The 16,991-nt window shown below is 44.3% G+C and overlaps 1 protein-coding gene and 1 pseudogene across 5 annotated transcripts in view; both read right to left on the bottom strand.

Moving 5' to 3' along the window:
- Positions 1–355: 355 nt before the first annotated feature.
- C2H17orf78 (chromosome 2 C17orf78 homolog) overlaps positions 356–16,991 on the bottom strand; it is a 38,423-nt gene continuing 21,787 nt past the window's right edge. For 3 of the 5 annotated variants that reach the window (XM_066262822.1, XM_066262817.1, XM_066262820.1), the window contains 4 exons: positions 12,770–12,886; positions 8,703–8,827; positions 7,938–8,067; positions 356–1,497 (listed from right to left, as the gene is read on the bottom strand). In XM_066262822.1, the coding sequence (XP_066118919.1) occupies positions 1,394–1,497; positions 7,938–8,067; positions 8,703–8,827; positions 12,770–12,886 (476 nt within the window). In that variant the 3' untranslated portion in view covers positions 356–1,393. Of the gene's footprint in view, positions 1,500–7,932; positions 8,068–8,702; positions 8,828–12,769; positions 12,887–16,991 lie in introns of all 5 variants that reach the window. The other 2 variants (XM_066262818.1, XM_066262819.1) reach the window with 2 other exon arrangements.
- Positions 2,489–2,864, bottom strand: LOC136323487 (COX assembly mitochondrial protein homolog pseudogene; annotated as a pseudogene).

Genomic DNA, 16,991 nt, shown 5'->3' with positions numbered 1-16,991 from the left:
TATGTTCAAGGCTGTATGGAACTTTAGGATGCCTAGAGGATCTCTAGGACTTCCTTGAAAGCTACCATCATCCATGCTTTGTATCTGTTCCATTTCTTCTAGGCTCAGCTTGAATATTAATTCAGGGTTTATGGCAAGATATACTTCCCTGTTGGTACAATTTTGATACTTTTTTTTTTTTTGACAATGCTTGAAGTGAAAGAAAGAAAGCTGTAATCTGCATATGGTTTATTACCAGAGAACTAAGGGAAGAGAATTACTTAGAAACAGGCACATCTCTCCAAAACAAAATGGAATGATTTCAGCCTCTTATGAAAAGAGGCAGGACTACAATTTTATCCCTCCTGCTATTTCCTCTTTCTTTCTTTCTTTCTTTCTTTCTTTCTTTCTTTCTTTCTTTCTTTCTTTCTTTCTTTTTCTTTCTTTTCTTTCTTTTTTTCTTTCTTCTTTCTTTCTTTCTTCTTTCTTTCTTTCTTTCTTTCTTTCTTCTTTCCTTTCTTTTCTTTCTTTCTTTTTCTTTCTTCTTTCTTCCTTTCTTTTTCTTTCTTTCTTTCTCTCTCTCTCTCTCTCTCTTTCTTTCTTTCTTTCTTTCTTTCTTTCTTTCTTTCTTTCTTTCTTTCTTTCTTTCCCTAAGTCCTGCTTTAACATCAGCTCTTTCCAACTTTCTTACCAAAATCTTAAGCAAGTCAGACTTGACATAAAGCTGTGCCTCCAGGAGAAAGATCATCATAATCATCTTGCTCTGGCATCATCCAGCTCACTATGACAGGGTATAACGTCAGACCCACGCTAGGAACTCTGGATTATCAGACCTGTCTGGGTCCTATTGGTGTGCAGTTTCTAAGTCCCTTGGGGATTTCTGAGGACATTTGGAATGCTAAATTCACATTCCCTTCACCAGTGTGTTGATAGCTCCTTGTGGTGTCAGAGGCTAAATGATAAAAGCATGGGACTGTCAGGCTGGGAAATCAGGAACTCCAACTTATGCCAGTTGAGAGCCAGAGAGCCTGAAGTCAGCTGTGAGGATAACAGAGGAGTTTGCGAACTGTGCCACACTGTGGCTGCTTTGCCCCGTTCCTTGGAGGCTGTGTTTAAACCTTCTGTAAAGAGAGTAGTAGGTCCATTTACAGTGCTTAGAGGAAACAACTTTCTGTTTTCATTTGATGAGATGAGAAGAGACCTATATTTTGTGGAAGTGCAAAGTGAATCTCAGAGGCTTGTAACTCAGTCAGTACCAGTAGCATGAGAGCAATTGATTGCTAAACTCAGGCTTCCCTTTCATTGTCTTGGCATTACTGTTTGATTGTGATGTTCCTGCTGAAGATAGGAGTGTAGAATTGGCAAGAATCTGCCCATCTTGATTAATAATAGGGAGAAGACAGTGTAGAATCCATCATGCAGTGTGTGAGGCAGAGCAGAATTTCAGAAGTATGTCTGATGGATAATAGTGACCCCTGCAGCTTCCTTTGAACTTGAGTTGGGAGTATTTTGTCCAACCTAGAGATTGAAAGGAAATAGGAAAGCTAAAGAAGGATACAAATGGGTATTCTTTATGTACCAACAAAGAGATAGCTAAGTACAAAACCCTACATAATTTCAAGTATAAATCATTTTGCCTCTTTGTTACCCAATAATTCTAGGGAAAGTTATGGCACTAAGAAAGTATCAGCAGGGTGCACTTAAGTATAAAAACCTACAATTTGCCTGACCAGGTGGTGGCGCAGTGGATCGAGTGCCGGACTGGGATGTGGAAGACCCAGGTTCGAGACCCCAAGGTCACCAGCTTGAGCACAGGCTCATCTGGTTTGAGCAAGAAAAGCTCACCAGCTTGAGCCCAAGGTTGCTGGCTCCAGCAAGGGGTTACTTGGTCTGCTGAAGGTCCACGGTCAAGGCACATATGAGAAAGCAATCAATGAACAACTAAGGTGTTGCAACGTGCAACAAGGAAACTAATGATTGATGCTTCTCATCTCTCCATTCCTCTCTGTCTGTCCCTGTCTATCCCTCTCTCTGACTCTCTCTCTGTCTTTGTAAAAAAAATAATAATAATAAAAACCCTACAATTTGTTGGACCCTATAACTTACCAGCAAAGAGCCCATTCACCTCTTGCTTGACCTATTTGCCTTGAATGGAAAAGGCTCTGGGTCTGCAGCTGCTTTAGATCCCATTTGTACAAGGAGTCTACTTCATTCTTTGAATCAGCCCCAGACAACTGCAGTGTTGGAAAAGCAGCAGAGAACTGGGTCTAAGTTGACCATCTATTTTTTACAAATCCCATTCCTCTCTTACTGCACCTGACTCCATGTGCTATCTGATTTTGTAAGTACTTTCTAAATGCTAACCTATTATGAAGAAAGACTCTAAGCCTTTGGAAGGCAGGGACCTTGGCACTTAGAAGTAAAATTAGTACTTTCATTGTGTAAAAGATGAATGAGCCAATAAATCCAGTATAGGAATGAAAAGACCTGGACTTTAGCTCTGTTTCTTTTTTTTAAAACTTAAAAAAATCTTTATTTCAGATAAAATTAATATTTCCATAATTTAGGTTAAAGCAATCACACTTCCTCGAGTCCATTATTTTAGATCATTGTGATTTCCATGAATAAAGTTACTGAGTATCATTTGAATATTTGCCTACATGCTGGTTGGAACCTTCTGCAGCCTTTTCTTAGTAGGAATTCCAGTTTTTCTGAATTCGTCCCTTTCCTTCATGTATTCCATTTTACATTCTTCATAAAAGGCAGGATCATTATAGTAAGAGGTCAGACAGTCTTTTAATGCAGAATTTTCTTTCTGGCATTTGACTAATAAGAATTCCAGACTCCTTGCAACATTTGGTAAAATCTGCTGGGTCGAGCGCCATCTCGGCGACAAAGCAAGTGAGCAGCGCGCCCACTCCAGGGCAGGGGGTAGGGAGGGGAGCTCTGTTTCTTTTTTTTTTCTTTCTTTCTTTTTTTAAATTTTATTTATTTATTTTAGAGGGGAGATAGAGAGAAGAGGGGGAGAAGCAGGAAGTATCAACTCCCATGTGTGCCTTGACCAGGCAAGCCCAGGGTTTCAAACCTGTGACCTCAGTGTTCTAGGTCAATATTTTATCCACTGTGCCACCATTGGTCAGGCCTTTAATTCTGTTTCTACCAGATTTGTGACCTTAAGAACGTCTCATAACCTCTCTGATTCTCAGTTTAAGTATCAATAAAATGTAGATACCTGCCCTAACTACTTCACAGCATTTTTATGAGGCTCAAACAAGGTAATGTATATAAAAATGCTTATTATTGCTATTTTTATTAATTTCTTTATTGTTTAGCAGCTTATTTTGTTCATGGGAAAAATTCAGAGTTGCTGCTCCATGGTTACCTCTTATTCTGACTAAACTTTATAGTCCCCTTCATACTTCTTCCAATGTTCAATAGAAATGATAATATAGATTGAAGTAAAGAACTAAAAATACATATGATAAAGTCATACTAATTCATCCAATATTAGAAGAAATTGAATTATGGAATTAAAAAAATTATTATTATTATTATTTTTTTGTATTTTTGTATTTTTCTGAAGCTGGAAATGGAGAGGCAGTCAGACAGACTCCCGCATGCGCCTGACCGAGATCCACCTGGCATGCCCACCAGGGGGCGATGCTCTGCCCATCTGGGGCGTCGCTCTGTTGCAACCAGAGCCATTCTAGTGCCTGAGGCAGAGGCCACAGAGCCATCCTCAGCGCCCCGGCAAACTCTGCTCCAATGGAGCCCTGGCTGCAGGAGGGGAAGAGAGAGACAGAGAAGAAGGAGAGGGGGAGGTGTAGAGAAGCAGATGGGCACATCTCCTGTGTGCCCTGGCCGGGAATTGAACCTGGGACCCCCGCACGCCAGGCCAATGCTCTACCACTGAGCCAACCTGCCAGGGCCAAAAAAATTAATTTTAATTTTAATTTTATTTTTAGTGAGAACAAAAGGAAGGAAGAGAGGTAACAAGCATCAACTCATAGTTGCGGTACTTTAGTTGTTTATTGATTGCTTCAAGTATGGGTGGAAGTAGTGCTGTGCTGGATTTTTAAAATATTGAGATATAGGCCCTGGCCGGTTGGCTCAGCGGTAGAGCGTCGGCCTGGCGTGCGGGGAACCCGGGTTCGGGTTCGATTACCGGCCAGGGCACATAGGAGAAGCGCCCATTTGCTTCTCCACCCCCCCTCCTTCCTCTCTGTCTCTCTTCCCCTCCCGCAGCCGAGGTTCCATTGGAGCAAAGATGGCCCAGGCGCTGGGGATGGCTCCTTGGCTTCTGCCCCAGGCGCTGGAGTGGCTCTGGTCGCGGCAGAGCGACGCCCCGGAGGGGCAGAGCGTCGCCCCCTGGTGGGCAGAGCATCGCCCCTGGTGGGCGTGCCGGGTGAATCCCGATCGGGCGCATGCGGGAGTCTGTCTGACTGTCTCTCCCCGTTTCCAGCTTCAGAAAAATACAAAAATAAATAAATAAATAAATAAAATATTGAGATTTAATTGACATATAACATTGTGTAAGTTTAAGGTGTACAATGTGTTGATTTGATACATTTATAAATGGTAATATGATTACTGCTGTAGCTTTAACTAACACCTTTATCACAGCACAATTACCATTTCTTTTTTGTGGTGAGAACATTTAAGATCTAGTCTCGCCTGACCAGGCGGTGGCACAGTAGATAGAGCGTCGAACTGGGATGCGGAAGGACCCAAGTTGAAGACCTGGAGTTTGCCAGCTTGAGCGTGAGCTCATCTGGTTTGAGCAAAAAGCCCATCAGCTTGGACCCAAGGTCGCTGGCTCAAGCAAGGGGTTACTTGGTCTGCTAAAGGCCCACGGTCAAGGCACATATGAGAAAGCATCAATGAACAACTAAGGTGTTGCAACGAAAAACTGATGATTGATGCTTCTCATCTCTCTCCGTTCCTGTCTGTCTGTCCCTATCTATCCCTCTCTCTGACTCTCTCTCTCTGTCCTTGTAAAAAAAAAAAAGAAATGATGACATAGTGATATTTACAACAACATGAATGGACCTTGAGAATATTATGAGAGAAATAAGTAAAAAAAAAAAGAGATCTAGTCTCTTAGCAGTTGTGAAGTTTCTAACACAGTATTGTTGACTGTACTCACTATGCTGTGCACTAGACTCCAGAACTTGCTCATCTTTTTTTTTTTTTTTTTTTTTTTTGTATTTTTCTGAAGCTGGAAACGGGGAGAGACAGTCAGACAGACTCCCGCATGCGCCCGACCGGGATCCACCCGGCATGCCCACCAGGGGGCGATGCACTGCCCACCAGGGGGTGATGCTCTGCCCACCAGGGGGCGCCGCTCTGTTGCGACCAGAGCCACTCTAGCGCCTGGGGCAGAGGCCAAGGAGCCATCCCCAGCACCCGGGCCATCTCGCTGCGGGAGGGGAAGAGAGAGACAGAGAGGAAGGAGAGGGGGAGGGGTGGAAAAGCTGATGGGCGCTTCTCCTGTGTGCCCTGGCCGGGAATCAAACCCGGGACCTCTGCACGCCAGGCCGATGCTCTACCACTGAGCCAACCGGCCAGGGCAGAACTTGCTCATCTTATAGTTGCATTATGCTTGATTATCAGTATGTGCAGCCAACAAAGAAGTAAAGGATGGCAGCATGTATACCATCCTGGACACTGCAATCTTTTTTTTTTTTTTTTTTTAAAGGAGAGAATTTTATTTATTTATTTATTTATTTATTTATTTATTTATTTTTACAGAGACACAGAGAGAGTCAGAGAGAGAGATAGACACAGACAGAAACGGAGAGATGAGAAGCATCAATCGTTAGTTTTTCGTTGGGCATTGCAACACCTTAATTGTTCATTGATTGCCTTCTCATACGTGCCTTGACCGTGGGCCTTCAACAGACTGAGTAACCCCTTCCTCAAGCCAGCAACCTTGGGCTCAAGCTGGTGAGCTTTTTGTTCAAACCAGATGAGCCCTCGCTCAAGCTGGCGACCTCGAGGTCTCGACACTGCAATCTTTGAGATCCATTCTCACTGCTATAATTCTACAAAAGTGGACATCTTCTTTAAATTAAAAAGTATTGGAGACCTTATCTCTTTGCCGTTGTGTGTGCTTAGATGTAGGGAAGTCACCCATAATTTCTAGTACAGTATTCAAAGGATGAGTCCACTCCTCATGAAGAGACTGGGTTTAAAGCAGCTGTGCTGAACCAGTGGGGTGGTATTTATTTTAGATACCAAAGGCCAATATGAATTTATAATCTTGTCAGTAAATCCAAGGGTAGGGGGGAAAGAAGCTGTTTTGCCAAGTATCAAACTTTGTTCAAGTGTGGTGGTCCCTAAACTTTGGTGTATGTCAGAGTAACCTAGGGGTAGGGATGTATACATAGTTGTGGGCATTGAAACTCTTATTTGGGAGGAGCTTTTGTTTTTTGTTTTTTTTTAACTGAGATGGAGAGAGGGACAGATAGGAACAGACAGGAAGGGAGAGAGATGAGAAGCAACATCAGTTCTTTGTTGCGGCACCTTAGTTGTTCCTTAATTGCTTTCTTATGTGTCCTTTGATGGGGGGGTGTACTACAGCAGAGTGAGTGACCCCTTGTTCAAGCCAGCGACCTTGGGTTCAAGCCAGTGTGACCTTGGGCTTGAAGCCAGTGGCTTTGGGCTTGAAGCCAGTGACCTTTGGGCTCAAGCCAGTGACCATGGGGTCATGACTGTGATCCCATGCTCAAGCCAGGGACCCCACACTCTAGCCAGTGGGCCCATGCTCAAGCCTGCTACCTCAGGGTTTGAAACCTGGGTTCTCCACATTCCAGTCTGATGCTCTATATCCAGTGTGATCCGCCTAGTCAGGCTGGAGGAGCTTTCTTTCCTTCTTTTAAATTTTTTTATTTTTAATTTTTATTTTTTGTGACAGAGAGAGTCAGAGAAAGAGACAGATAAGGACGGACAGACAGGAAGAGAGAGAGATGAGAAGCATCAATTCTTTGTTGAGGCACCTTAGTTGTTCACTGATTGCTTTCTCATATGTGCCTTGAGTAGGGGCTACAGCAGAGCAAGTGACCCCTTGCTCAGGCCAGCGATCTTGGGCTCAAGCTGGTGAGCCTTGCTCAAGCTAGATGAACCCGCGCTCAAGCTGGTGAACTTGGGGTCTCGAACCTGGGTCCTCTGCATCGCAGTCCAACGCTCTATCCACTGTGCCACCGCCTGGTCAGGTCTTTGTTTCTTTTTTTTTTTTTTTACAGAGGCAGAGATAGACAGGGACAGACAGACAGGAATAGAGAGAGATGAGAAGCATCAATCATCAGTTTCTCGTTGCGCATTGCGACTTCTTAGTTGTTCATTGATTGCTTTCTCATATGTGCCTTGACCGCGGGCCTTCAGCAGACTGAGTAACCCCCTGCTGGAGCCAGCGACCTTGGGTCCAAGCTGGTGAGCTCTTTGCTCAAGTCAGATGAGCCCACGCTCAAGCTGGCGACCTCGGGGTCTCGAACCTGGGTCCTTCCGCATCCCAGTCCGACGCTCTATCCATTGCACCACCACCTGTTCAGGCAGGCCTTTGTTTCTTTTCTTTTTTTTTTTTTAAAGAAAAATAATACAAATTCAAAAAATACAAAATTGGATATAAGGTCTCATGGTGCCTGAAGCTTAAGCTTCATTAATTTTACAGAGAGTGTAAATTCACCTCCACTTCAGGAGCATGTTAAAAATCTTTAAAATAAGTTTCTGGCCCCAGACATTCTGATTCATTATATCTGGGGCCCAACAATCTATGTATTCAATAAGTACCCTCCTGTGTTATGGCTGGGCTGATGTTAAGAAAACAACAGTACAAATACCTACCTATTTTCTGGCATATAAAATAATTACCCACATTTGCTTCATAACTGAAACAGCTCCTTGTCTCCCAGCACTTCTGTGTTAGCCCATATTCCCTAAGCAAATGACACAAACCATACAGAGAACACTTTCCTTCTCTGGCTGAGCACCAGGCTGGGAGTCAGCTGCCTCAGGTTGCTGGTCTTCCTTCCTTTTCCTTCTTCCCAACCTCTGGCATTGGTATAGCTCTTTAGCTCTCTGGCATTGACTCTAAAGGGAGAAGATGACTGGTATTAACTTTAGGTGGCTGGTATGCATTGGATTATCTTCCAAGCCTCATGTCAGGACATTTAAAGAAAATCATCTCTTCTGAGAAAATATTTGGTCCTTTTGCCTCTATCCTCTCTAGAGAATATACAAATACAGCAGAGGAAAGGAACTTGCATTTAGCAAGGACCTTCTATCTGCCAGGCACCTGTCACATCGGATCTTAATTAGCCTTTATAACCACTGTAAGAGGTCAATATTATTAGTTCCAATTTATTTTATTTTTAGATTTTATTTATTCATTTTAGAGAGGAGAGAGAGAGAAGGTAGGAAGGAGCAGGAAGCATCAACTCCCATATGTGCCTTGACCAGGCAAGCCCAGGGTTTCAAACTAGGGAACTCAGCATTCCAGGTCAATGCTTTATCCACTATGCCACCACAGGTCAGGCCTTAGTTCCATTTTAAAGATGAGATAACTGAGGTTGGATGAGCCAAGCAACTTTCTCAGAGCCACTCAGTTAGTGAATGTTAGTGGCAGGTTTGTCCAAACTCCCAAGTCTATGCTTTTCTTCTTATGCCTCTGGAAAAGGAAATTTTTATAAATCAAGTTCAAGAACCCAATACATCAGTAAACTTACAGGACATGGAACTTCAAAAATGACAAACACTGTAATGGCGATTACACTGAGCAACAGAGTGATGACAATCAGACATTTGACCACAATGCTCCATCTCTGCCTCTTCTTTAGGTTCTCATCTGTGTCTAAAAGGAGAGAGAGGAGTAGAAGAGGGAGAAAGAATTTGGGAGAGGGAAGAGATCAGCCCTCTGATTTGAAGGTCTTCTGGCTTGCATGACGAATATGGGTTGTCCAGCTGGATTCAGAGCAGAGGCCGAATTTCCAGTTCAGATTCAGAGTCAGGAGCAGGGTGAGTGGGGTCATTGTGAGTACTGCTCTAACCTTCTTTGCAGCTTCTCCCTGATGAGTCACCTTCCCTGGGATTTGGGATTTTCCATGGTCAAATAGGACCGATTCCTGCACTGCTCCCAACGAAGGAATAGGGGTGGTGGTGCACAAAGAGTTCTGCACTCACCTTTCCCCAGCAGCCCTCGCAGGGTTTCTACCTAGAAAATCACTCTCCTAATGCTCCTCATAGCTTTAGTGGAGCGAAGCAGGAACAGAGGTGAATTCACATTGCTTCTGGGTCAGAAGCCAACTTTGGGGACAAATGGCTCTTATGTATCTTGTTATTACTAATCTCATTTATTTTTCTCCTGGTAGGAACTGGGATGTGACCCAAACCAAATCTTACCGAATTTGAGCCCTAGCCAATTTGGGAAAGGCTATTCTTTTTTTTTTTTTCTGTATTTTTCTGAAGCCGGAAATGGGGAGAGACAGTCAGACAGACTCCCGCATGCGCCCGACCGGGATCCACCTGGCACGCCCACCAGGGGGCGACGCTCTGCCCCTCCGGGGCATCGCTCTGTTGCGACCAGAACCACTCTAGCGCCTGGGGCAGAGGCCGAGGAGCCATCCCCAGCGCCCGGGCCATCTTTGCTCCAGTGGAGCCTCGGCTGCGGGAGGGGAAGAGAGAGACAGAGAGGAAGGAGAGGGGGAGGGGTGGAGAAGCAGATGGGCGCTTCTCCTGTGTGCCTTGGCCGGGAATTGAACCCGGGACTTCTGCAAGCCAGGCCGACGCTCTAACACTGAGCCAACCGGCCAAGGCAAGAAGGCTATTCTTAAAAACAGTGCAGACAGAGAAGCATGCACTTGGTTGTTGCTATCACTGCAATGATGGTTTATTGTGGGAATGTATTTTATCTATATATGCAATAGCTAGAATTACCTACCACATGAATACATTTCATTCTGTCCTCAAATCTGGCTACAAGATGAGCACACTTGTGTGGAGGGAAAACATTATTATATTAATATAGTCATGTGCCCCTTAACAGTGGGGAAACATTCTGAGAAATGCATCATTAGGCAGTACCATCACTGTGTGAAAATGAGAATGCACATACACTAAGCCAGGTGGTGTAGCCTACTGTACAACTAGGCTGTATGGTAGAGTGCATTGTTCCTAGGCTGCAAACCGGTACGGCGTGTTACTTTATACTGTACTCAGTACTGTGGGCAGTTGGAACACATTGGTATTTGTGTATCTCAGCATAACCAAACATAGAAAAGGTACAGTAAAAATACAGTGGGAAAGATAAAATATAAGGTCTACCGGAAAGTTCTGTCCATTTTTGGAATAAAACAAAATACAAATTTTTCTTACCATCAATAAACTTTATTAAATAATATAATTGCCATTATTATTAATGATTTCTTGCCAGCCTGAGGACAATTTGTATATCCCATTTTTGAAAAATGTTTTATCTTTTGATGCGAAAAATTGAACCAGTGCTTGTTTGATATCTTCTTCATTTTTGAATTTTTTGCCCTTCAAAAAATTTTGTAAGGACAAAAACAAGTGATGTCGGAGGGTGCTAAGTCCGGGGAACATGGTAGATGCGACAGACATGCTTCTGTAGCATTTCTTCCTTGTTGAAATTGGTAAAAATTACAGTGGCATAAATGAACTTTATCAGTAGCCATGGGTACACTATCGCTTCACACATACGACTAACGTGTATCAACTTTGTTTTAGTTAATTTGCTACGTCAGTATGTATACATTAAGTGCTAAAAATAGAGAGGCACACATGCGCCAAATAAACATGTGCTTACGTGTCGAAACTTGTGATAGAAACGGACAGAACTTTCTGGTAGACCTTATATATTACACCCATATAGGGCACTCACCATGAATGGTGCTTGCAGGATGGGAATTTGCTTCGAATGAGTCAGTGAGTGAGTGGTGAGTGAATGTGAAGGCCATCTGCTACCGTAGACTTTATAAACATTGTACACTTAGGCTACACTAAATTTATAAAACAATATGAAATTAAATCAAGCACAAGAGGAAATGATGCAATCAAGAGACAGTAAACATGGGATGTGTGAGGCTGCTGCTGGCTTGACAAAGCACACTCTTCTACAGCAAACTTTTTACATGTAGAAAAAATACTTTCAAAAATAACAACTATATTGCCTGACCAGGCGGTGGCGCAGTGGATAGAGCATTGGACTGGGATGCGGAAGAACCAGGTTCAAGACCCTGAGGTTTGCAAGCTTGAGCGCGGGCTCATCTGGCTTGAGTAAAAGCTCACCAGCTTGGACCCAAGGTCGCTGGCTCAAGCAAGGGGTTACTCAGTCGGCTGAAGGCCCACGGTCAAGGCACATATGAGAAAGCAATCAATGAACAACTAAGGTGTTGCAACGAAAAACTGATGATTGATGCTTCTCATCTCTCTCTGTTCCTGTCTGTCTGTCCTTATCTATCCCTCTCTCTGACTCTCACTCTGTCTCTATAAAAAAAAGAGAGAGAAAAAAACAAGTCCCTGGCAGGTTGGCTCAGTGGTAGAGCGTCGGCCCGGTGTGCAGAAGTCCCGGGTTCGATTCCCGGCCTGGGCACACAGGAGAAGTGCCCATCTGCTTCTCCACCCCACCCCCTCTCCTTCCTCTCTGTCTCTCTCTTCCCCTCCCACAGCAAGGCTTCATTGGAGCAGAGATGGCCCGGGCGCTGGGGATGGCTCCTTGGCCTCTGCCCCAGGCGCTAGAGTGGCTCTGGTCGTAACAGAGCATTGCCCCTTGGTGGGCAGAGCGTCGCCCCCTGGTGGGTGTGCCGGGTGGATCCCGGTCGGGCGCATGCGGGAGTCTGTCTGACTGTCTCCCCCGTTTCCAGCTTCAGAAAAATACAAAAACAAACAAACAAAAAACAACAACAAGTATAGTAAATACATAAAGCAGTAACAGTCATTTATTATCAAGTATGATGTACTGTACATAATTATATGTGCTATACTTTTATACAACAGGCAGTGCAGTAGGTTTGTTTATACCAGCATCAGCACAAACATAGTAATGCATTGCACTATGACATTACAGTGTGATGACAGGAATTTTTCAGCTCCATTATATTCTTATGGGACTACTGTTTTATATCCAGTAGGTCCAACTTTGACTGAATTGTCATTATGCAGTGCATGACTGCAAACTACAAACATTGCTGAGACCTTCTTTATAGAGAATCTGATTTTTTTTTTCTATAATAAGTGGTATGATTTTCTTTTTTTTTTGTATTTTTTTGAAGTTGGAAACCGGGAGGCAGTCAGACAGACTCCCGCATGCTCCCAACTGGGATCCACCCGGCATGCCCACCAGGGGGTGATGCTCTGCCCATCTGGGGCGTTGTTCTGTTGCAACCAGGGGCATTCTAGTGCCTGAGGCAGAGGCCATGGAACCATCCTCAGCACCCGGGCCAACTTTGCTCCAATGGAGCCTTGGCTGCGGGAGGGGAAGAGAGAGACAGAGAGGAAGGAGAGGGGGAGGGGTAGAGAAGCAGATGGGTGCTTCTCCTGTGTGCCCTGGCCGGGAATCGAACCTGGGACTCCTGCATGCCAGGCCGTAGCTCTACCACTGAGCCAACCGGCCAGGGCCCTGGAATGATTTTCTAATGCAAACTCTGACTACTCAACCTCCAGGAAAGTCCTAGGAGACCCAGACTAATGTTGGGGCTAAAAATGTTTTTCTGTTCTTGTCTCACCCCTACTTATTCTGTACCTTGTTGTTTCAAAGGGCCAGGAAAATCATCAATACCTGCAGTTTTCTCTTCTTTATTCTCTGGAGTTATGGGGGTCACAGTGGTGGGGAAAGTCTCTGATGAAGACCCCATAGCTGGATAAACCTTACATTGGAAGATCCCTGGTAAAATAGCTGTAAAACAAGAAAGAAATAATGAAGGACAACTGAGAAAACTTTATCCTGCCTTTGATTTTACCTGACAAAAAAACCCTAGCTCTACCTAGGTGATATTGAACTTCTCATTATGACCTCATTGATCTGTCCATGGGTTTAGGATGTGAGCACCAAATAATGCCAAGAATAAATGAGGTTAGAGATACTAATAAGAGATATGGATTAAAATCTATATGTGGCCTTTGACTAATGTGGGATCAGAATAGTGGAGTAGACCATATCTTGTTTGCCTATCATTTTAAAGCCATAATAATAATAAGGATGGAGGACATAACACAGTTCAAAGTTTCCTTATTTAAAAAAGGTGGCTCCAAAGTCCAAGGAAGAATGTGAAATATCATAATTTGCCTTAGTGATTGTTGCGAGTCTGTCTGCTGGAGTCTAAGTCAGCTACTCTGAAGAGTAGACTGGGGAAAACAGGGAGCTGGTAGAAGAAAGAAAGACCACACAGCTTCATGTACTCCTCAGTTTCATTCATTGAACAAATAATTAAAAATGAGTATCTATATGTGCCAGAGACTGCTCCAGGACTTTGGATATATCAGTTGGATACATTCTAACAAGGGGACAAGTAAAGGGGAGGGAGGGTTGATATGGGATGGGGGAAGCAGACCCCAATATAGTAAATTTTATGTTATGTTAGAAGGCCTTTAGTACTACCAATAAATAAATAAAAGTAGAGGAAAGTAAGGGAGCAGTCTAGGGGTGCAGGTGGGCAGTGGATTGGCAACATGCAGTATAGGCTGGTTTCATTGAGAAGGTAGATTGAGCCAAGGCTTGAAGAGGGTGAGGGGAATAGCCAAGCAGATGCCTGGGAAAATATAGTCCTCAGCAACGTTGTCAGTAGGTCCTTGGAAACTATGATCCTAAGGGAAATGCCATATAACAAAACCAGTTTTACCATAGGCTAATTAACATAAACAAGAGTTAAATTCCTATGGCATATTTCTGGTTACAGACACATCACCAAACTTCTAAAGACCCCAGGCACTTCTAATATTAGACATTGCAATAATTGTGAGCTATACATATTTATAATAAAGACTAATAAGAGCAAGCAAGATGACTTTTCTAACCTACTTATTCCACTTCAGGGTTGAGGGTGGCCAGAGCCTATCCCAGCCACTCAGGGTACAAGATGAGGACCAACCCTAGACAGGAAGCCCTTTCATTGAAGGACACACATGCATCCACACTCACTCAGACCAGAGCAGTGTAGACAAACAGATCACCTAACGTGCACTCTCTGGGATGTGAGAGAACACTGGGGTATGGAGGAAAACCCATGCGGACTGGGAAGAACATGCAAATTCCACACAGACGGGCCTCAATGGAAATAAATTGTTTTTCTCATCAGTGTTGTAACAAAACAATGTTGAATGAAATAGTATTATTTGAGGACCTGTTGCAGTGATTTAGGCAGAGATGAGAGCTAGAGTAGAGGCCCAAGGCAGAGACTGGCATGTTGCAGTTTTAAAGGAGGAATGAAGAGGCCAGTGAGATTGGAGTGGAGTGAGCAAGGGGACAGGAGTAGAAAATGTGGACCTAGAGGAAGTGGGTCCATATTGCTGAGGGCCTTATAGGCTAGTTTAGGGCCTTTGGTTTTTATTCTGATTGAAATGGGGATCCATTACAAGGTGTTTTTTGGGGGTTTTTTTTTTTTGTATTTTTCTGAAGCTGGAAACAGGGAGAGACAGTCAGACAGACTCCCGCATGCGCCCGACCGGGATCCACCCGGCACGCCTCCCAGGGGGCGATGCTCTGCCCACCAGGGGGCGATGCTCTGCCCCTCCGGGGGTGTAGCTCTGTTGTGACCAGAGCCACTCTAGCGCCTGGGGCAGAGGCCAAGGAGCCATCCCCAGCGCCCAGGCCATCTTTGCTCCAATGGAGCCTTGGCTGCGGGAGGGGAAGAGAGAGACAGAGAGGAAGGAGAGGGGGAGGGGTGGAGAAGCAGATGGGCACTTCTCCTGTGTGCCCTGGCCGGGAATCGAACCCGGGACTTCTGCGCGCCAGGCCGACGCTCTACCACTGAGCCAACCGGCCAGGGCTACAAGGTTTTTTTTTTTGTTTTCTTTCTTTCTTTCTTTCTTTCTTTCTTTCTTTCTTTCTTTCTTTCTTTCTTTCTTTCTTTCTCTTTCTTTCTCTCTCTTTCTTTCTTTCTTTCTTTCTTTTTTACAGAGACAGAGAGAGAGTCAGAGAGAAGGATGGACAAGGACAGACAGGCAGGAACGGAGAGAGATGAGAAGCATCAATTATTAGTTTTTTCATTGCGCGTTGCAACACCTTAATTGTTCATTGATTGCTTTCTCATATGTGCCTTGACTGCGGGCCTTCAGCAGACCGAGTAACCCCTTGCTGGAGCCAGCGACCTTGGGTTCAAGTTGGTGGGCTTTTGCTCAAACCAGATGAGCCCGCGCTCAAGCTGGTGAGCTTGGGGTTTCGAACCTGGGTCCTATGCATCTCAGTCCGACGCTCTATCCACTGTGCCACCACCTTGTCAGGCCATTACAAGGTTTTTTTTTTTTTTTAATTTTTTTTATTTTATTTTATTTCATTACAAGGTTTTAAGCAGAGGAGTGATAGGATGGCTTTATTTTTAAAGGATCATTGGAATATACTGTAGAAGGGCAAGGAGGATAGAAGCAAAGTCACCTGGCAGGAGGCTATTGCTGAAATTCAAATAAGAGATGATGGTGATGCCCACCAGGTGTGGAAGTGATGAGATGCAGGGAGGTTCTGGCTGTAGTATGGAACTAACTCCACTTGCCTCCAGAACTGACCTAATCCAATTTGGACAGTGGTTCCTATTCCATTTTAAATGTTCTCTTATCGGCCCTGGCCGGTTGGCTCAGCGGTAGAGCATTGGCCTAGCGTGCGGAGGACCTGGGTTCGATTCCTGGCCAGGGCACATAGGAGAAGCGTCCATTTGCTTCTCCACCCCTCCGCCGCGCCTTCCTCTCTGTCTCTCTCTTCCCCTTCCACAGCCAAGGCTCCATTGGAGCAAAGATGGCCTGGGCGCTGGGGATGGCTCTGTGGCCTCTGCCCCAGGCGCTAGAGTGGCTCTGGTCGCAACATGGCGACGCCCAGGATGGGCAGAGCATTGCCCCCTGGTGGGCAGAGCGTTGCCCCATGGTGGGCGTGCCGGGTGGATCCCGGTCGGGCACATGCGGGAATCTGTCTGACTGTCTCTCCCTGTTTCCAGCTTCAGAAAAATGCAAAAAAAATAAAAAAAATAAAAAAATAAAATAAAATAAAGATTAATTAAATGTTCTCTTATCATTGCTTATTAAATTAAGGTCTGTAAGTCCTATTTCACATTTCCAAGTTACTCTCCCATGACTTAATTTCATGTGAAAATGATAGTTCCTTATTTTGGAGGTGTGCAGCCACTGTACCAGACACTGTACATGAAAAATCAGGGCAAGGAGTTATCCCTAGTTTCAATTTAATCAGGAAGACAGTGCTGGGAAAGATAGGCAGAGATAAAGAACCACAGGCTCAAAAGAAAAAAACAAGGAAGTTATGTGAAGTGTTTTCAGCATAGTGCCAGTTATTTCTCTGAAGTGGTAACATGTGACAGATGAGATGAAGATAAGCAAATCTCAATTTGGACAAGTCACAAGTTCTCTGAGTTTTGGTCTGTAAGATGATTATAATAAAATAATACTTGGGCCTGACCTGTGGTAGCGCAGTGGATAAAGCATCGACCTGGAAATGCTGAGGTCGCTGGTTCGAAACCCTGGGCTTGCCTGGTCAAGGCACATATGGGAGTTGATGCTTCCAGCTCCTCCCTCCTGTCTCTGTCTCTCTCTGTCTCTCTCTGTCCCTCTCTGTCTCCTCTCTAAAATGAATAAATAAAAAAAAAATTAAAAAAAAAATAATACTTGGTCTACCTATTTTACAGGGATGATGTGACGATGAGAAACAAAAATGAGAAAGCAGGTGTGAAAACAGTGCAGACTGAGTGATATGATTGGAAGAGGAAGAAAAACCTAGGGATCCTTTAAGTAGAAGAATAGTGCCCTCTAACCACAGGGATAGTGTATTTCACTATATCATATTT

The sequence above is a fragment of the Saccopteryx bilineata genome, chromosome 2, assembly GCF_036850765.1.
Source record: "Saccopteryx bilineata isolate mSacBil1 chromosome 2, mSacBil1_pri_phased_curated, whole genome shotgun sequence".
In the NCBI taxonomy this organism is placed as follows: domain Eukaryota; kingdom Metazoa; phylum Chordata; class Mammalia; order Chiroptera; family Emballonuridae; genus Saccopteryx; species Saccopteryx bilineata.
This window is presented reverse-complemented; position numbering and strand designations above follow the sequence as displayed.